Source organism: Chionomys nivalis, chromosome 7 (genome assembly GCF_950005125.1).
Source record: "Chionomys nivalis chromosome 7, mChiNiv1.1, whole genome shotgun sequence".
NCBI lineage: Eukaryota > Metazoa > Chordata > Mammalia > Rodentia > Cricetidae > Chionomys > Chionomys nivalis.
The window spans coordinates 85,750,590-85,772,319 of NC_080092.1; the positions used below are offsets into that span (position 1 = coordinate 85,750,590).

A 21,730-nucleotide genomic window follows, 5' to 3' on the forward strand; every position below is an offset into this window, starting at 1 on the left:
AGCTTACACTCCCACCAGCAATGCAGAAGTGTTCCCTTTCCCCCACAACCTCTCCAGCCTAAGTTGTCATCAATGTTTTTGATTTTGGCCATTCTTACAGGTGTAAGATGGAATCTCAGAGTTATTTTGATTTGCATTTATCTGATGACTAAGGATGTTGAACATTTCCTTAAGTGTCTTTCAGCCATTTTAGATTCCTCTGTTGAGAGTTCTTTGTTTAGGTCTGCAGTCCATTTTTTTTAATTGGATTATGTGATCTTTTGGTGTCCAATTTCTTGAGTTCTTTGTATATTTTGGAGATCAGACCTCTGTCTGATGTGGGGTTAGTGAAGATCTTTTCCCATTGTGTAGGCTGTCATTTTGTCTTGTTGACCGTGTCCTTTGCTTTACAGAAGCTTTTCAGTTTCAGGAGGTCCCATTTATTAATTGTTTTTCTCAGTGTCTGGCTGCTGGGGTTATATATAGGAAGTGGTTCTCTGTGCCAATGCATTCAAGTGTACTTCCCACTTTCTCTTCTATAGGATTCTATGTGGCTGGCTTTATCTTGAGGTCTTTGATCCATTTGGACTTGAGTTTTGTGCGTGGTGATAGATATGGGTCTATTTTCATTCTTCTACATGTTGATATCAACATGCCAGCACCACTTGTTTAATATGCTTTCTTTTTTTCCATTTGATATTTTTTGCTTCTTTATCAAAGATCAGCTGTTCTAAGATGTGTGGATTAATAACCGGGTCTTCTATTTAGTTCTATTGATTCTCCTGTCTGTTCTTATGCCAATAACAGGCTGTTTTCAGTACTGTAGCTCTGTAGTAGAGTTTGAAGTCAGGGATTGTGATGCCTCCAAAAGTTCTTTTATTGTTCAGGATTGTTTTGGCTATCCTCGGTCTTTTGCTTTTCCATATGAAGTTGAATACTGTTCTTTTGAGGTCTTTGAAAAATTTTGCTGGGATTTTGCTGGGCATTGCATTGAATCTGTAGATTCATTTATTAGATTTATTTATTTATTATGTATACAGTGTTCTGCCTACAAGCCAGAAGAGGGCACCAGATCTCATTACAATGGTTGTGAGCCACCATGTGGGTACTGGGAGTTGAACTCAGGACTTTTGGAAGAGCAGCCAGCACTCTTAACCCCTCCCTGAGCCATCTTTCCACTTTCAAGGAAGAATTTTTATTTGCTTCTTAGTTCTTAGAAAGTTTACCTTTCTGATTCAACTTTTATCAAATTTAAGGCCTATATTTGTTTGTTTTGTTTATTATGGTTTGTTTTGTTGTTTCAGCTTTCAAAAAATTGATTTGGATTGTCTTAACATTTTTTAAGTCCCAATCCCCAGCATTGCTAAGGCAACTTCCTTGCAGCCACTTGAGGGTAAAAGGAAGAAAGTTTTCTCTTGGTTCACTCTTAAGAGTGTAGTTGAGTGCATTGGAGGCCACCTTGTCGTGGAAATGGAGAGTGTGCTTCTTGTTAAGTTTTCTGCCTGGGTGAGCTTTGGTTCAGTGGCTACTTGACATCATGGTGCTCTGGAGATGGGAAATGAGTGTCTGCAAGTATCCTTGAGGCCGTATATGACTTTGACATTACTCGTGATGTGCTCTTAGATTTTGTCCTAGCAGATCCTATATATTTTATCAAATCTTTGATGTTTTTATGTTATTTATCCTGCCCTTTAAAAAATCTCTGTTTTGATACAAGGTCTCATTATGCATCCCTTACTGAATGGCGCACCCACAGCCTTGTTTGTGTGCATTTCTGTAGTGCACTTAGCTGTGCCCATTGTCTGTGGTGTCTTTAAATTTGCTTTCTGAGGGAAGATTTATCCAAGCATTTTAGCCTGCCTTTATCCAGAAAGCTTTAAAGACTTTAGACCCTGGTAAGCCTTTGTTGAGTGGAGGGCAGGATGGTTGACTTGGTAAGCATGCTCTAGTGACACCCGTAATCACAGTATTCGAGAGCACCAGCCCAAGCTGCTGTACTGGTAGGGTTGTTGGTCTTGAGGAGGACTAGTTACTTATAGATTAGAAGGCTAAATTTATTTGTCATTAGCATTTGATAAATTTGTTTACTTTTACTTTCTATAATGAATAGTTAAATAGCCAGGCATTGTGGTGTGCAGCTGTGGTCGCCAGTACTTATGAAGTTGAAGCAAAGAGGGTCAGTGTTTGAGGTTAAATAACCAGACCCTGTCATAAAAATTAAAGGACTAGAGAGATGACACAGCAGTTAAGAGTACTTGTTGCTCTTACAGAAAACCCAGGTTTGATTTCCAGCCCTCACACAGGGGCTCACAACCATCTGTAGCCCTGTAACTCCGGGGAACCCAACAGGCATGTATTTATGCACATACAAGTTTGCAGACAAAACATTCATATATATAAAATAAATCTAAAAATTGGTTTAAAAGTCAGAGTAAGATAAAATTAGATGTGGATTAAAATACATGCTATTATAACTTAGAAATTGTTCCTGGTAAAGTGTGCGTTTGTGTGTGTGCGTGTTTGTGTGTGTGTGTGTGTGCGTGTATGTGTACATACACAAATTGTATTGTAAAGTCCCTTAACCAAACAGCCCTTTCTAGAACTGGGGCCTGGCAGTTCATCTTCTCTGGGGGCTGAGACAAAATTGTAAGTCCAGGCCCACTCTGGCTACAGAGCAAGCTGATGACCTGTGTACCCCATTTAGTGAAACTCTGTCTCAAAGAAAACATAAAAATGATCTGGGGTGCTGGTGCATGCCTTTAATCTTAGCACTCGGGAGACAGAGGCAGGTGGATCTGTGAGCTAGAGGCCAGCCTGGACTGTATAGTAAACACCAGGACAGACAAAGCTATAGCAGTGAGACCTTATCTAAGACCCCACCCCCCCAAAAAAACCCAACAACTAGAGATATACTTAAGCAGCACCATCCCCTCAAAAGGCAGTTGGTGTTTTTAGACTCTAGGATATTTGTATACTAGTTTTCCTTATTCCAGTTGTATTTATTCAATGTCCTATAACTATTTGTATTTTATAAGAAATGCTGTATTTAATTTCTTTTAACAGGTAGGTTTTGAGATAGGGTTTCTCCGTGTAACAACCCTGGCTGTCCTGCAACTCTCTGTAGACCAGACTGACATTGAACTCACAGAAATCCATCTGCCTCTGCTTTCCAGGTGTTGGAATTAAAGGCGTGTGCCACCACGGCCAGCAGTTAACTTCTTTGTATATGCTTCTGTATAATTCCTAAGTCAGAGCATATTTTTAAAGATCAGGCATTGGTGGTGTACTCCTATTCCTAGCACTTGGGAAGCAGAGATCCAAGTAAATCTCTGAGAATTTGTGACCAACTTGGTTTTTATAGCAAGTTCCAGGATAGCCAGGGCTACATAAGGAGATTGTGTGTGTGTGTGTGTGTGTGTGTGTGTGTATGTGTGTGTATATAAATATATATTTATTTATGTAAAGTTCTAGAAGATTATTAGCAGTTTGATTTTCTTAATTTTGGCATAGCCACCTACTGTTGAATTTTGTCATCACAGTCTTTCCAGTGAGAAAAATATCTTGATTTAACTTTGATTTTTTTTAACTAGGGATATTAAACATTTTTCATATGTTGAATGGTTGTTTCAGTTACTCTCAATGAGTTTCTGTGTCTTTTGCTGATCTATAGGACTATTTGCTTTTTCTTATTCTTAGGTAGGAGGATATTTTAATATTCCTACCTCAGTGTCATGTATGTTGTAAATGTGTTTGCAAATTTGTAATATAAGTTTATGTTGTCTTTCCATTCAACTATGTGTCTTTTCTCTATTATTTTATACATTCTAAATTATTCCTTGATATTCTTATAAAAGCTCACATGCATGCTGTGTCCTCTGGTGTAAAAGTCTTTTTCACTACTTACAGCAGCATTTGCTTATGTTTCTTGTTACAGTTTTTATATGTAATAGAAAATAGGAAGTTACTGTCTCTCTTTTCCAGATAACTTCAAAAATAGTGTGCCAGTCTTACAAATACATTCCCTTTACTGTGAAATATGCTTTAATCATAAATTATGTATCCATATTATGTGGATTTGTTTCTGAGTTCAGTGTTTTTGCTGATAAAACTTTTAAAAATATATAAATGAGTAGTAAGTTGGTAAATTTTTTGAGACAAGTCATCACCCGTTATAACTCAAGCTGACTGAGCTCAGTGATCCTCATGCTGCATTTTACAAGTGTTGGGATTACAGGAATGTCGTTAGGAAACGGGTTTTGTAGTAAATTTTGGTATCTAGTGAGTTTTCCCTAATATTCTTTATTAAAAATTATGTGACTTATTTTTATGTAAGCCCTTAATATAACCTAAAAGCCAGTGAGAATTTTTCCCTCCCCTCCAAGGCATAGAACAAAATAAATAAAAACTCTACTAGTTTTAGAGAAATTTGGAATTGGTGCATTTTGGATTCAGGAACTAGGACACCATCATTTAGACTGTCTTTTGTTTGTTTTTTGAGACAGAATCCATATACCTTGGCTAACCTAGAACTTACTATGTAGACCAGACTGGCTGTGAACTCACAGAGATCTGCTTGCCTCAGTTTCCCAGTGCTGAGATTAAAGGCATGGGTCATTGGACCAGCTTAGATTGTTTTATATTTACCTGTGAAACTGTTTACTTTTTTCAGTCAGTATTTTACATGTTTTTTGATGTTTTATTATTTTGAATGTGGTTTTCCTTATTACTTGCTGATGGTAATTGACAGTGGATGTGCAGCTATGCTGTTGCCTTTTTTGAACCATCTTTTATTTGTCTCTCTTACTGAAATTTTTTGACTGATTTGTTTGGTTTCCTTTATGAATAATTATGTCATCCAAAATGACACTTTTAAATATCTTCCAGTGTTTATATCACATTGACTAAATTTTCTGTATTATGTGTGTTACTCTTCCCTTTTCCCAACTTTAATGAAGGGTCTCTACTAATATTTTTAGTGATTTTTAAGAAAATACTCATTTAGGTATTAAAATGGGATACTTCTGTTTTTTTTTTTTAAACATTGCCTGACAATGTACAGATTAATTTTATGATCCAAAAGAATCCTAATTTTTTCTTCTATCATCAGTGTAATGAATAAATTATTTTGGATTTGCTAATGTTTAACCATGAATTTCTGGCATAAACCATATATACTTGTGGCGTGTTTCTCCTTTACTATCCTATGCTTGCTCTGCTTGCATTTAGTTTAGATTTCTTTGCATTTATTTAGTTTAGATACTGAGAGTAGAATTTAGAGTGTAATAAACTCTTGTCTATAAAGCCATGCAGCAGTTATTTTAGTTCTTCATTTACTTAAACATATCCTGTGTAAGGTTGAGAGTATTGTGAAGGTGACTTACTGAACAATACAAAGTAATCTGCCTCTTCAGGGTTATGTAAAATTGAATTATTAGAATATTTTTTTCATCATCTGAGTAAGGTATTTACTCAGGTTTGAACAATGCAGTGACCATGTTGTTATAGTCTGTTTTCAGAGCTGTTTTTGTGTTTTGAATCATACATTTTTATAATAGCCATTCTAACTTGTTGCATGTTTTGTAAGCATTCTGGTTATCTTTCTCACGTCATTTGTGTGTTTTCTTTACTGTTTTCCAGCGTCGAGTAGAACAGCCCCTGTATGGTTTAGATGGCAGTGCTGTGAAGGAGGCCTCAGAAGAGCAGTCTCCTCTGCCAACCCTCATGTCAGTGATGCTAGCAAAACCTCGCCTTGACACAGAGCAGTTAGCACCACGGGGAGCTGGCCTCTGCTTCACCTTCGTCTCTGTGAGTAGAAGGCTGCATGTTTAAAAATGTTTACTCTTTGGGATTTCTTGATGAAGCTGGATTATTAATAGAGAGGATGATGTTTTTTGTTCTTTAATTGTTTAAAATACTTTCAATTAAAAATTTTTTAGATATGCTTTTTAAATTATGTGTGTCCCTGTTCGAGGGTATACATGTGAGAGCGAGTACCCAGAGTCCAGAGAGAATGTCAGATCCTCTGGAACTTGAGTTCTGGGTGGTTGTGAGCCATTCATCATGAGGACTAAGAACTACATTTGAGTCCTCTAAAGAGCAGTCCAGCTCTTCAGCTGCTGAGCAGTCTCCAGCTCTTCTTCATCACTTCTTAAAGCAGTACTTGACCTAGTCCCTGTGGCTGAAGCTCTTAGGAGAGGCTGCTCTTGTCAAAGGCTTGAGTGTACAGTGGGAAGGAAAATGTGATCTTAGGTTGACAAAAAAGTAAAGAGAATACAGATTCCATTTCAGACAAAATTTCATCTAACTAGAAAGCACCAATCTCCACCTAACACTTGTGCAAACTAGTATTTGAGTATTTTATTCTGTAGGCAGGCACTCTTCTAAAGAGAGCATCCCTGTATATGTGGGCCGTCTACTCACCTGCCTTCTTCTCACTTTGTAAAAGGAATGTTCTGTTTACTCATTTCAGCTTGGCCTATGAATATATGTGTGTGTCTCCATATGTGTATGTGTACTGGTGTTCTGATGTACACAGAGCCCAACGGGGAGGAATGCATCAGATTCCTTGTAGCCTATCTGTTGTGTGTCCTGGGAATTAAACTCAGGTCTTCTGAAGAGCATCAAGTGCTCTTTGCTTCGCCATCTATCCAGCCCCTTTTTCTCTTTTTAAAGAATATGTATTTAGACTGCTATTTAGTTGAGAGAGTGTTTGCCTAGCATCCGTGATGCCCAGGTTTAGTTTCCAGCACCACATAAAATTGGGCATAGTCACAGTGCCAGAGAGGTAGAAGCAAGAGAACCAGAAGTTGAAGGTTATCTTTGACTGTATAGTAAGTTTGAGGCAAGCCTGGGCTATATGAGAACCCTATCTCTAGAAGAGAGAGAAAGAGACAGAGACAGAGAGACAGAAAGAAGAATTCAAATGGTATAAAATCTTGTAATTTGCCATAATGTAATTTGAATCAAAATTTTCTATTTTTCTTAGTTTCTGTGTCTTGTCAACTGCCTGTTTTTGCCAAGGAAGGTATAAATGTACAAAATGATGCTATTTTCTCCTTCCTTCCTTCTTTTCTTTTTTTTTTTTTTTCCTTTTGAGACAGGCTCTCACATAGTAGCCCTGGCTGGCCTCAAACTTGAGGTAATCCTGCTTTAGCCTTTTGGGTGCTGAAGTTACAGGTGTGTGCCTCCTGTGGAATATTGAGCAAGACCACCCTGTCTCTCAAAAAAGAAGTTACCCCCAATCCCACTTTTGCCTCATGTCCATTTTCTGTAGTAAAAAATCCATCCCTGATTCTCTGTTTTGTGGAATATATCATAGCTGTTAACCCACATGCAACTCTATTTGGAAAGGTAATGGAAGTGTTCAGTATCTTTTGTTTGTTTTTGTTTTAAGTTATAAATGTTTTGCCTACGTGTTAATTGTGTACCATGTGAATGCTACATGTATATACCATATACATGCCTGGTAATCATGGGGCCAGAAATAAGTGTTGCAGATGGTTGTGACCTACTCAGTGTGGGTCCAGAGACCAACCTGTGTCCTATAAGAGCAGCCAGTGAGTGCTCTTAACCATAGAGCCATCTCTGCAGCCCTTTGGGTGTCTTAAGGAAAGGAAATAAAAATAATTTAAAAATTTGGATCAGGGAATCATAAATTACATAAACCATAAACTACTTCTTGAAAGCTTGCTTGGAAGTTCTAGGAGAGGAAAGGAATACAGTATCTTATGAGTCATTGTTCCAATCTTTAGCTCATCCTGTCTTTAGGTCACATGTGTTTCCTAAGTCTCCCTAGGATAAGCTATACTGTCTCTACAGAAGAGGGTTCTCATTCCTTGGATGATTAAACAACTCTGAAAAAAAATTTAGTATTTTTCTATTCTTGAGGCAAAGTTCCAATAGTGCTAAGAAAGTATTCCATGACATCAAGGCAGTCTGATTAAGAAGTCTGTCATACAGTTGGTGGCCTGGGCTGTAGAGGGCTAGAGGGTAACATAAAATCCTTGCTGTGAGAATGCAATCACTCATTGGTAGTGTGTGTGTGTGTGTGTGTGTGTGTTTAATTCAATTCCACTGTCTATCATTCAAAGATCTCTATTAGATTTTTATTGTAGATCTGACTTTCCTGTCCTTTTTTCTTTTGTATGTGTGGGGCATATGTTCATGTATGGATGCATGTATGGAGACCAAAGGTCAGCATTAGAGTAGCTCCACTCTACTAAGTGAGATAAGAACTTTCACTGAATTTATCAATTGGGTAGACTGGTTGGCTAGCGAGATGCCCGTCTCCAATCCTCACTGCTTGGATTATAAATACCAATGTGTGCTGCTATGCCAGCTTTTTACATGAGAGCTCATCTAGTTTGTCATTAAAACCTGTCACCTGTATACAGAAGATTTTTAAGTTTCTGTCTGCAGATCTCTGCCCTGAATTCCAGACCTGTACAGTCACCTGCCTCCAGTCATCTCCTTTTTCTGTCCAATAAGTGTATCAGATGTCAGTGTCCACAGCTGAACTCATTCTGATTCTCCACTCAGCACTTATTTCTTCTACAGTTTTACACATCTCAGAATTGTCTGCTTTTTCCTCTATTGCTGGCTAAAAATGTTTATTCTTATCTCTTTATATTCTACCTGACATCCAGAACACTAAATCTTACTGATTTTACCTGCAGAATATATGCTCTGAATTCCTCTACTTAATTCTGTCCACACTTCCACTGTAGCTGAAGTCTATATCTCCCACTGAGACTTTGTCCTGACTCCTGCTTCTGTGTTTGTTCCTTTTAATTTTCTCAGTGGCAAATAGAGGTAGTATTGAAATCCAAGTCCATTTGTGGCATCTTTGTTTTAAAAGTCCTTAAAATGGCCCTGCATGGCTTGCTTGCCCCCTCCCCCATCTCTTGCTATTCTCTGCTTTTCTAACCAGGTCATGTGTATTTTTTTAAATAATGTTTTATTAATGCTTTTTTATTGCATTATTTTTCAAGTACTACTGGCTTTGTTCTTTAAAGCCTTTGCACTTTGGGGTGGAGTGTGGTTGTAAAACAGTCTTAGATATCCCAGGTTGCTGTAGGAAAATCCTTCAGCCAGGAGCCTTTAAGTTACCCACCCACTTGGGTGTGGCCTTTTATACTATAAATGCCATTGTAAAGCGTGCTACCCTCTCTTCAGGCTGCTGGATTTCCCGTTCGAACAGAGGACTGTGATCTGTGAGTCTATCCCTAAATAAATAACCTTTTATTTATTTATTCATTCAATTCTGAGATAGTGTGAGATTTCTTTATAGTGTCTCTCTTCAACAGGTTATCTTTAAACTTACTGTGTAGCCAAGACTAGCCTTGAATTCCTGATCCTCCTGCCTCCGCCTCTGGAATGATAAAATTACAGGTCTGCACCACTATACCTGGCTTATACTTGCTCTTGCTTTAACATTCTTCCCTAAGACATAGGTGTGTCTCCTGTTCTCTCGGTTTTCTGATCTCTGTTTAAATGAACTCTTCTAGAGAGACCCAGCCTGACTACAACTCTTGGGCCCTGTGTTGGTTTACTCCTTAGGTACATCATTACCTTAGCGGTCGTATAATATACTCTGAATAACTCATTCCTCCCTGGAATGTAAGCTGTCAGGTCAGAACTGTCGATTCTTCATAATAGATTGGTTAAATGAATTATAATACATTCATATGTTGGAATGCTATACAGTTAATAAGAGAAATTATATTTATCCTAACAGTGAAAACTACATGTTCGTAAAAATAACAGATGACAGAAAATCAAGAGTTCATCTTTTGTTTTTTGTGTTGGTTGAAATTGAATCATGCCTCATCTTTTTGGGTGACATTTTGGGGGGCTGTTGACATAGGGTTTATCATATAGTTCTTGCTGTTTTGAAACTCACTAAATAGACCAGTCTGGTTTCTCACAGAGATCCACCTCCTTCTCCCTCTGGGACTTAAGGTGTGTGCTACCATACCTGGCTATGCCTCATCTTGTTAGGCAAACACTCGTTCACTGAACAATATTCCAAACCCAAAGAGGGATTTTTTTTTTAACTTTATTTTAGGTGCATTGATGGGAAGGTGTCAGATCTCCTGGAACTGGAATTACAGACAGTTGTGAGCTGCCATGTAGGCACTGGGAATTCAACTTGGATCCTCTGGAAGTATATAATCTTCTAAATTATAAAAATACTATATTTGCACAATTTGCAAGACTTAAATTAATGGGAGAAATGCAAGTCTTTCTTTTAAGCTCCCCGAGGAGGTAGCCACTGCTGACAGATTGTATTTTTGATTTTCTGAATTGTGTTTAGATTTTCACTTCTGTTTCAAATAATGTATGTTATATAATCAATCTTTATTTACTTACTTATTTTGGTTCTTTTTCGAGACAAGTTTCTGTCCTGGAGCCCACTCTAGACCAGGCTGGCCTCAGACTCAGAGATCTAACTGCTACTGTCAGAGATCTAACTGCTACTGTCTCCCAAGTGCTGGGATTATAGGTGTGTGCCACTACCTTTAATGTAAAGTAAAGATGTATTTATATTCCGTGTGTTTTGCCTGCATGTATATCTGTGTACCACATACATGCAGTGTCTGCAGCAGACATAAGAGGGCATTGGTTTCCCTGGAAATGGAGTTAAAGATGATTGTGGGCTGCCATCTGGGTGTTAGGAATTGAACCCAGGTCCTGTGGAAGAGCAGAGGACTTAACCAACAAGCCAGCTCTCTAGCCCTGTAATAAGTCTTTAAAAAAGTCCAGCGTTGTATTCCCACATCCACCATGTTTTCCTTGGTCTGTGCTTTAAAATATGTTCTGTTGGCCCCTCATGTCTTGTCATTTTCCCAGGCTCTCAAGCAGACTTCCTGTTCACTTGTTTCACTGCTGCTTTCGTCTTCTTCAGTGCAGTTTGAGCAGTTTGGTCTCTTGATAACTTTGAATCTAATATAGAAATGCTGGTGCCTGGGGATGTGGCCGTGTTCAGACCTAGCATACACGAGGCTCGGGTCAGTCTTCAGCTCTCAACATAATCTCTCTTGGAGTGATTTACTTTAGTTTATCCCCTCCCCCCCTTCCGCCTTGGTGCCACATGCACCCAGAGCTGTAGTCAACCTTTGGGCAAAGACCACAATGTACGTTCTTAAATTTTTTTGAAAAGGTTATCGTGTAGGTCAGGCTTATGAGCTTAGACCTTGGGGAACTCACTACACAGCCAAAGGTGACCTTGAACTTTCAGTCTTCCCCTTCCAAGGTGCTGCATTTATAGGTGTGCAGCACTATTCCTGGCTTAAACAGATGCCTTTTTTTTTTTTTTTTTGGTTTTTCGAGACAGGGTTTCTCTGTAGCTTTGGTACCCGTCCTAGAACTAGCTCTTGTAGACCAGGCTGGTCTCAAACTCACAGAGATCTGCCTGCGTCTGCCTCCCGAGTGCTGGGATTAAAGGCGTGCGCCACCACCGCCCGGCTTTATACAGATGTCCTTAAAGTTCAATTGTTTTTAATACTAGGAATCTAAATTAGGGTTTTATATGTACTCGACAAGTTTTAGTTGCCAATTTTATTTTTTAAATTGTGTATAGTTTTCTGTGTGTGGTATATGTATATGTTTGTGCATATGTGTAAAAAGTCTAAGTGCATATGGAGGCCAGAAGTAAACATTGGATGTTTTACTATTTAACTTTCCACTTAATTTTTTTGAGACAGGGTCTCTGAACATAGAGTTTTGCAGTTAGCTAGACTGGCTGTTGAGTGATTTCTAGGGATCTGAATTAAGTGAGCACTTTACCAATTGAACCAACCCCTTCAGTGCTCCATTTTAGTTTTTGTAAAGATTTATCTCTATTTTGAATTATGTATATATGTGTATATGTGGGGTATGTATATATTGCGTACAGATCCCTGGAGGCTAGAGGTGTCTAGTGTCCTGAAGCTGGAGTTATAGGTGGTAATAAGCTCCTCAATGTGGGTGCTGAGAACCCAGTTTACACTCTCTAGAAGAGCACACTGCTGAACCATCTCTTAAGCATTAATTTTTAAAACAAACATTTAATTTTTTAAGGTAGGAAATTGGCTTAGTATTCTCTTCTATAACTGTTAAATTTAGATCAAGCTGGTCTGGAATTCATGGCCTCTAGCCTCAGCATACTGAGGAATTGTAATAGCCTAGTGAATTTATTTTTATTGTATTATCATGTATGCATGTATGTGTGTGCTGGGATTGACCCCAAGTCTTGGTACATGCTAAGCATATGCTATACAGTTGAACTCTATTTCCAGTCCTGGCTTTATGACTTTTCATGGATGATCATTAGTAATTGTAACTATCATTTTTGGTGTCCTGTTGATATTAGCTTTATTTATTCTTTGATTAGTTGATGTGGATTTGGATTGTTTCTAGTTTTTGGCTCTTAGAAATTATATTGTTATGAGCATTCATGTAGAAGTTGCTTCTGTATAGGTAGCTTGTTTTAATTTCCTTAAGTATATGCTGAGGGGTAAGATCACTGGGTCATTTGGTAAATACTTTGGAGGAACTGACAGACTTGCCCACAGCAGGTGGACCATTTCACATTCCTGTCAGTAAGATATTTTACTCTTCTATGTACTTGTTATCAGTACTTGTTAACTTTTTTTTTCTTGGCTATCCTGCTAAGTGTAAATATTTCATTGAGGTTTTCTTTTACATCTCATAAATAACAAATACTGTGCTTTATTTGGTTATTAGTCATTTATGTATCTTTGGACAAATATGTATTGGATTCCATTGCTCTTTAAAAAATATTTATTTGTCAGAGGGTGTGGGAGTTTGTACACATGGAAGACAGTTTAGGGAATTCTAGTCTCTTCTTCTATTGTGTTTATTTTGAGGATGGACCTTATGTAGCCCTCCATTGCCCCCCTTCCCTTTAAAATTAGGTTATCTTTATTGTTGAAATATAAGCGTTCTGGGGCTGGAGAGATGGCTCAGAGGTTAAAAGCACTGGCTGTTTTTCCAGAGGTCCTGAGTTTAACTCCCAACAGCCACATGGTGGCTCACAACCATCTGTAGTGAGATCTGGTGCCCTCTTCTGGCTTATAGGCATACATGGAGGCAGAACAATGCGTACATAATTAATAAATAAACAAATAAAATATTTTTTTAAAAAGAAATACAAGGATTCTATGCATAATCTAGTTGAAGACTCTTATCAAATACCTTTCAGATACCTTTTTTCTTTTCTTTGGGCTGTTACACTGCCTTTTCATTGGTGTCCTCTTTCTTTTTTGGTGCTCTTAATTGATCCCAGAACTTCTTCATTCATACAAGTCATACGCCTCAGTCCACCTCTAGTCCACATGGTGTCTTTTGAAGTACAGAAATTCTAAATTTAGAAAAAAAGTCCAATACCCATTTTCTCTTTTCCCTTCTGTCACTTATCCGTTTGGTTATTGTTGACGGAGTTTCTCTGTGTTCTGGCAGCCACTCCCCAAATAACCACACAGAGACTTAATTATGTTGACCAAGCTTAAACTTGTGTTTAGCTAGCTCTTATAACTTAAATTGACCCATTTCTATTAATCTGTGTGCTGCCCTGAGGCTTGTTTGCCTCCTGTATGTACTTCCTATCCTGCCTACTTCATGGTGTCTCTTCTAACTCCACTTCTTCCCAGCATTCTTCTGCCCTGAAAATCCTGCCTAGCTATCAGCAAGTCAGATCTTTATTAACCAGTGAGAGTAATGCATATTCATATTGTACAAAAAGATTGTTCCATAGCAATTCCCTTTTTTCTAACTAAAGAGGGAGGTTTTAACTCTAACATAGTAAAAGTATATACAACAGAATTTCAATATCCATTCCATTTGTATTTAACAAATATAGAGAAAATGTGCTATTATTTATCTTTGTCACTCTAAAATTTTATACCTAACTTACCTTTTATCATAACTAAGGAAAACTTTAAGTCTAATTATTTAGTCTTTGACTCCATTAAAGACCCCCAGGGACATCAGATTGCCTAGACAAGCTCAAAGTTCTTTTGTAATGTTGGGGCATCCAACTTGGCCTATAGGCCTATTATATCGGGCAGATTTTTCTGAAAAGCAGGGAATTTTGAAGGACTGTCCTATCTTGTGTTGGCAAAGTTTGGCAGTTGTTTATTTTACATCCTACGAGTCCCGTTTGGAGAGTATACTGTCAGCAATTTAGGCAAGGGCAGTTTTTTACCCAGATGCTAGCTTTTGCCATAAAGAAAGCAAACTCCAAACAGAGGTTCTTCAATGCCCATCTTCTTTTGAAGTAAATTGGTGCTGCCAAGAGCACACGTGTCTCACTGTCATGAAAAGCTTTAGGTTATTAAACAGATTAAATGTCATATTCTGTAGGTCTTTGAAGTGTTTGGAGACCACCTATTTAAATGTGTCTTTTTTTACCTTGAAAACATACCTAATATGACTACAAGTTTGATTATTATAGATGACTTATTAACCTGTACTTTTAAATTATACATTACATTTTTAAATGAGTTGCATAAACACAGTACCCCATAAGAATAAAAACATACATTCAGTATGACAAAAATAACTTTAATTTGTATCAATAAAACAAAATCCATACTAATGTAAAATGTTTTAAGATTAATAGTTTTTTGGGGGGTTAAAGTCAGTGATCTAGGCTTTATCTCATCTCATCATTTCTATATCATATCCCCCTTTTTCCTTTAGAAAGAGATCTTTGAACTTGACTCCTTTGTCTAGTTTTTTTTTTTTTTCTGACTATGACCAATAACAATTTGTAACCAAATCCCTTAGATGATAACAAACATCCATAACCCATCTTTTGGGAATATGGGTATTGTTTTTTCCTAAACTGTTTCCTATTGCTTGGGGGCACCAGTATTTTTGGGGCAGCCTTGAGGCTGAACCATCTCAGTCAGCAGTTTTGAAGCTGTTCTTGGTGCAGTAACTGTAACGGAAGTATTCTGAGATGTTGAATCATCTGGGTCTTCTCTTTTTATTGGTGTTGGTCAACTTTATCTGAAAATATATAAACATTTAAAGGTAACTTACGTATCTGTATTAATACAAGTATAGACTGTATTGTTTACAAGTTTTTGCTGAAGATGATTTTTCATTTTATGTTTGAGCAGGTAAAATATATGTTAATGTATCTTGTAGGGTTTTTTTTTTAAGGTTTATTTCCTTATGTCTGTTGTCAGGATTTTTTAGGGGGTCTTCCCCAGTCAAGCCTGAGCCATATCAGCCTCAAATGAATCCACAGCCTCTCCTGTGGAAACAAAACCTTAACCTTTACCCCAAAGCAACGTATCTTTTGACTTCCATTTTAAAGTTAAGATATTTTTAAAATATTTAGTTTGGATTCATCTATCAGTTTTTGTAATCAAATGTCTCAGCAGTTATCACTCACTCATTAGCAGTCAAAAAATTTAAAGACAACATAATAACATATAGGATCCAGACTCCCTGTGGTTTTCCATCTTTGTGTGGCGGCGTGAGTGTGTGTGTGCGCGCGCAGTACCCCTTTTTTTAAGAACTTCATTATTTTTAAACTATTTTCAAATCTATGACTACAAACACCTTCTTTTCTTTCCCAAACCTATGTGTATTTTTAAACACACTGTAGTCCGTTTAGAGTTTTTTCTGTCTGGATCTGTCTTTACTGAACATCTGTATTAGTTTTTCAATTGCATAAATTGAATCTTATTTATTTATTTATTTATTTATTTATTTATTTATTTATTATGTATACAATATTCTTTCTGCATGTATGCCTGAAGGCCAGAAGAGGGCACCAGACCTCATTACAGATGGTTGTGAGCCACCATGTGGTTGCTGGGAATTGAACTCAGGACCTTTGGAAGAGCAGGCAATGCTCTTAACCTCTGAGCCATCTCTCCAGCCCCCCATAAATTGAATCTTAAGCTGCTATATCAGCCTCTGCCAGTGTAGCTTACCTTAGTGCATGGCAGCTGGCTCCTCCCACAGGGGGCTGCTGGGAGGTGTGCCTTGGCACTGCAGCCTACATGAGAGACATGAGAGTAGGAAGCTGTGTTTGGCTCAGTTTTTGTGTGTTTAAGACCTTTTTAAAGGTTTTACAGGTTTTATGTGGCTGTAGGTGCCTAATGTTTGGGTGCCACAAGTAAGCAGAGTTTCTCTGTGTCTCATCAGCCACTCCAAAATAATCTCAGCCAATAGCTCAGGGTTGTTACAAGCTAACTTTTTTTTTTTTTTGCTTATTTCAAGACAGGGTTTCTCTGTGGTTTTGGAGCCTGTCCTGGAACTAGCTCTTGTAGACCAGGCTGGTCTCGAACGCACAGAGATCCACCTGCCTCTGCCTCCCAAGTGCTGGGATTAAAGGCGTGTGCCACCACCGCCTGGCAGTTACTAGCTAACTCTTATTTCTTAGCTACTCTCTGCCATATGGCAGAACACGTTTATCTCTCGTTTCATCTGCATCTCGATCAAAACTCCTCAGACTTAACCCTTCTTCCCAGTGTTCTCTGTGTCTTGCCTCCTAGTTACCAGCCAGTCAGTTCTTTTCTTTTCTCTTTTTTCCCTCCCTCCCTCCCTCCCTCCCTCCCTCCCTCCCTCCCTCCCTCCCTCCCTCCCTCCCTCCCTCCCTCCCTTCCTCCTTTTTTTGGTCAACTCCTTTCTTAAACCAGTCAGAAGGTGAAAGGTGCCTGGGCAAAGATCACATCTTCAGTGTATACAAAATGATTATTTGATGACATTTCCCACATTGGGTGCCATATGTAGAGGGACTTTTCTGTCCTACCAGCTGCTGGCCTCAAATTCACTGAGATCTGGGTGCCTCTGCTTCCCAAGTTTTAAAAACTGTTTAGGCCAAGGGTAGTGGCACATACCTTTAATCCTGGCAATGGGGAGGCAGAGACAGGTGGATATCTGTGAGTTCAAGGCCAGCCTGTTCTACAAAGCAAGTTCTAGGACAGGCTCCAAAGCTACAGAGAAACCCTGTCTCGAAAAACCAAAACAAGCAAACAAACAAACAGACAAAAAATCCACTGTGTCTAAAATGGGATTTTGTTCCATTCAGTGTGTCTTTGTGAATTAGAACTAATCAAACTTTTATTTATTTTATTTATTTATTTTGGTTTTTTAAGACAGGGTTTCTCTGTGTAGCTCTGGATGCTCTGGAAGCCCTGGAACTCACTCATTCACCAGGCTGGTCTTGAACTTGAGAGATCTGTCTACCTCTGCCACCTAAATGCTGGGATTAAAGGTGTGTACCACCACCATCTACTCTTGTCATTGAGATCAATTAGTGTGGATGCACACATCCCCCAGTTCTAATGGCCTTATTAACTAGCTTGGTAACCTAGGTTTCCTTGTCTGTAAAATAAAAATAACAATCACCGGGGACTGGAGAGATGGCTCAGAGGTTAAGAGCATTGCCTGCTCTTCCAAAGGTTCTGAGTTCAATTCCCAGCAACCACATGGTGGCTCACAACCATCTGTAGTGGGGTCTGGTGCCCTCTTCTGGCATGTAGGCATACACACAGACAGAATGTTGTATACGTAATAAATAAATAAAAATAAAAAAAAATAACAATGACCAATTTATAGGAATTTGTGTGTATGTTTGTATGTGTACACATGTACATGTGTGGGTGCTTGTGGAGGCCAGAAATTGACATTGGGTATTGTTCCTTGATTGCTTCTCTACCTTAATTTTTTTAAGGTAAAAGGAGTAGGAGGTTGGGAAAGATGATGAGGAGGAAGAAAATGTCAATTTCTTTCCATAATTTCTTGTTTTGTTTTTTTCTCTTTTGGTATTTTTATATAAGGCTTCTCTGTATAGCCCTGACTGTCCTGGATCTCACTTTGTAGACCAAACTGGCTTCAAATCCAGAGATCCTCCTACCTCTCTCTCCCAGCTGCTGGGATTAAAGGCATGTGCTACCACTGCCCACCTCTTTCCATAATTTCTATATTTTTTATTACTGTTCCTAATACTGTGCTAGATATGACTACCATCTACTGAGCAAACACTTTAAGCTAACTGATTCACCGAACCTAGAACTCACTAACTGGCTAGACTAATGTCTCTTTCCCTGCCCCTTACTGCGAGGATCACATACTACCACCATGTTCGCTCATCTTTTCTACAGGGAGATGTGATCTGAACCGTAGTCCTTATATACTTGCATGGCAAGCACATGCACTTCAAGTGAATCATCTGAGATTTTTGTACTTTTGAGACAGGTTCTTCCTATGTAGTTCTGGCCAATCTGGTACTTGTTCTTTAGATCAGACTGGCCTTGAACTCAGAGATCTGCCGGTCTCTGCCTTCCGAGTGCTGGGATTAATGGTGTATATGTCACCACACTCAGCCTCAGCCTTTTTTAAAATAAGGATTACATGTTAAATTGGCAATGTGATTGTTCAGTAGATGATATGTATCTAACACTAGTAGCAGCAGTAATAAAAGAGTATGTAGAAACTGTGGGAAGAAATTGGTATTTTCTTTTTCCCTACCTGCCTCCTTTTCTTCTTCTTGTGGTGCTTGACATTAAACCGCAGGCCTTGTATATCCTAATTCTACTCTAGCACTAAGTGAACCTCCAAGACTCTTAAGTTTACATGCTTGGAAACACTGCATTCTCTGAGCTTGTAGAACTGTATTTTCATTATCTCATAATTCTAAGGATATCTAATATTTCCTGGTTATCTATGCGATGAGTTATGTTTTAGGTGTACCTTGATTTAAAGAGTACTGTGAATGAATTCCTGAATTGTTGGATTATATTACACCTAAAAATTTAAACATTGCTTTGGACTGGGTTTGTGTGTCAATGGTAAAATACCTACCTACCTAGCACATGTAAGATAGGTTTTGGTTCCCAGTACCACCAGTGCAACTTCAAAAGACTCCTTTATATGTACACATGTGCGCGCACGCGCGCGCGCACACACATACACATGTCATTTAAAATAGAATCTGGGGAGATAACTCGGGTGATAAACAGTGTTCAAGTATGAGTATAGATGCTCAGAACCTTTGTACACCTAGAATCACAGAATGGGGAGGCATGGATAGGAGGACCTTCTGAAGCATGCAGGACATCTAGCCTCAGAAAAATGTGTTGGAGAGTGATAGAGGAAGATATTCCATACTGGCCTGGTGTACACACAGGAACATCTTATACACACATACCACACACAAATAAAAGTATTTACACACACATGTACACATAGGAACATGTTATATACATATATACCACACACAAATAAAAATGTGTTTGCATGTCAAATCAGCAAGTAGAAATATCACCGAGCAGCCCAGAGTTTTATATACTTCTTTTTTTGTGTGTTTGTTTGTTTTTGTTGTTTTATTTTTCGAGACAGAGTTTCTCTGTGTAGCTTTGGAGCCTGTCCTACAACTTGCTATGTAGGTTAGGCTGGCCTTGAACTCACGGATCCACCTGCCTCTGCCTCCCAAGTGTTTGGATTAAAGGTGTTTGCCAGCACTGCCCAGCTGAGATTTATATATTTCTGTGTTAATGGATAATATTTGAATTCAAGAGAATTTTATGAGTATTTTGCGGTCCTTTTGTGACAGGGTAACTGTGTAACAGTTCTGGCTGTCATGGACAGTCTCACTGTAGTCACAAATGGTAATGAGCCACTTGGTGTGACTGCTGGGAATCGAACCAAGGTCCTGTGTAAGAGCAGCAAGTGTTCTTGATAACAGAGCCATCTCCAGCACCACTTCCATCCTTTCTGCTTGGACTGTGTGTCCTCTGCATTGTTTACATTACTGACCTTTTTTGATAAAGGCACATTGAAACATAAGTGAAAAAAGAAAATTATAGGAATAACTAACCACTCTCTAATTTACATATAAAATAATTTATAAACATTTGATTCTTTAAAGCCTATCTTCAGAAACACGAAAGTACCACGTCTAGTTTTTGGCTCTCATATTTAACTTGTTTTATTTTCCTCTTGGTCATGACTTCTGGCTTGAATTAGAAAGGTTTTATAAAGAGGTAATTGTTTCTATTCATACACGTTTGTGGAGAAAGATGCAAAACCTTCCTGTGATTGGTGATGTACTTTTATTATAGGCTCAGCAAAACAGTCCTTCTTCTACGGGTTCTGGCAATACAGAACATTCTTGCAGCTCCCAAAAACAGATCTCCATCCAGCACAGACAGACCCAGGTAGGTTGGGGACCAACACACTGCAGAGCTGTTCTCAGGAATAGGCCAAACAACATAGGAAGTCTGTAACTCTTCTCTTGATTTTCCCTTTACTTTTGACTATACCCCTTTGTGTAGTCTCTTCAGAATTTGTATTACGAGTATTTCATGTTCTTTGGAAGGTGTTTTAACAGGTCTTTCTTCACCTTTCTGGTCATTAGTAAGATGTGTGCTTCTACTGACTGCAGCATGGAATGGGAACAAGAGCACACATTTTGAAAGTTTCAGGGCCTAGGTTCAAATTCTGTCTCTATTGTTTACTTTTAATATATTGTAAAATTAGGATGATTTCAATTGCCTCAGGCAGTGGTGACAGTGGGCTTTCAATAAATGTTAATTTCCTACTTTAAGAAAGTAGTTTATTTCCTAAACTTGCTTACTTACTCACAAGACCTACTTATATTTCAAAATGTGTTATACCAACCAAATTCCTTCTTTAAGCAGTTTTCAGAAGTTTTTTTTTTTAAAAAAAAAAAAAAACTTAGAGACTGTTGTAAACATTAACTGAATGTGTCTGAGAGATTTTCCTATGGCTGTAAATCCCAGCAATGGGAAGACTAAGGCAGGAGAATCTTGGTTTCAAGGCCAGCTCAGGCTGTCTGAAGAAAAGAAAAGGAAAGGAAAAAGGAAGTTATATTTAAAAAGGGTAGTAGATCTTTGCTCCAGCTCTCATGATGATAAGTTAGTTTATTGGGTGTTCTTGTCTGTGTTCCCCTCAACACAGGATGCTTGTCAGTCAAGAATGGTATAACATCTTAATTTTATTGGAACCACCAATGTTTGAATGTTGAAGAGATAGTTGAGTGCTCAGAACGTTTCTGCCTTTCTACTTTCTCTCTGTTTCCACTAGAGGGCATGCTTGTTCCTAGAGACTTGTGTCCTGTCCTGAAATCCCTTTTTAGTCAAAGCTGATTTTAGTTCTACAGTGTTACATATTTTTTATTTAATGTACAGTATTATGAGGATTTGTATAGTTAATTCCAGATCTAATATTTTTGCAGTATGGGTTTAGTAGATATTGCTAAGGTTTGAAGAATGGGATGAGTAAAACAGATTTAATTTTCTGTGTTATCTATCCAGCTATTGATATTAGCAAATGCATCTTCCAAAAGAAAAGAAAGAAAGAAAAAGAAAAATGTTATGGCATGTAATGTTTTGTGACTAATTCTAAATTTGTTTGCTTTTGTCTTTGTAGTCTGACCTCACAATAGAAAAAATATCTGCACTAGAAAACAGTAAGAACTCTGACTTAGAGAAGAAGGAAGGAAGAATAGATGATTTGTTAAGAGTAAGTATGAGAGTACTAAGAGACTCTATAAGCACTTCTACATATCTGGGTCCTGTGCATATTGTGGATAAGTACTATAGCCAGATAACACAGCAAACAGTGAGCACCTGAGGAGGAACTAGAATCATATCTGCATTCTAAATGCCTTCTTTAAGTTGGAGAATTTATGATATAGCATTTTGATATTGAATTTATGTTAGGGAAGGAGGTATGTGGAGTTGTAGTCCATGTAGAACTATTG

The 21,730-nt window shown here is 38.2% G+C and overlaps 1 protein-coding gene across 4 annotated transcripts in view; it reads left to right on the forward strand.

Annotated features, from left to right (window-relative positions):
* Window positions 1–21,730, forward strand: part of Tlk2 (tousled like kinase 2) — a 100,789-nt gene that overhangs the window by 35,174 nt on the left and 43,885 nt on the right. For all 4 annotated transcript variants that reach the window (XM_057773333.1, XM_057773332.1, XM_057773335.1 and 1 more), the window contains 3 exons: window positions 5,617–5,784; window positions 20,067–20,162; window positions 21,397–21,489. In XM_057773333.1, coding sequence (XP_057629316.1) covers window positions 5,617–5,784; window positions 20,067–20,162; window positions 21,397–21,489 — 357 coding nt within the window. The remainder of the gene's footprint in view (window positions 1–5,616; window positions 5,785–20,066; window positions 20,163–21,396; window positions 21,490–21,730) is intronic.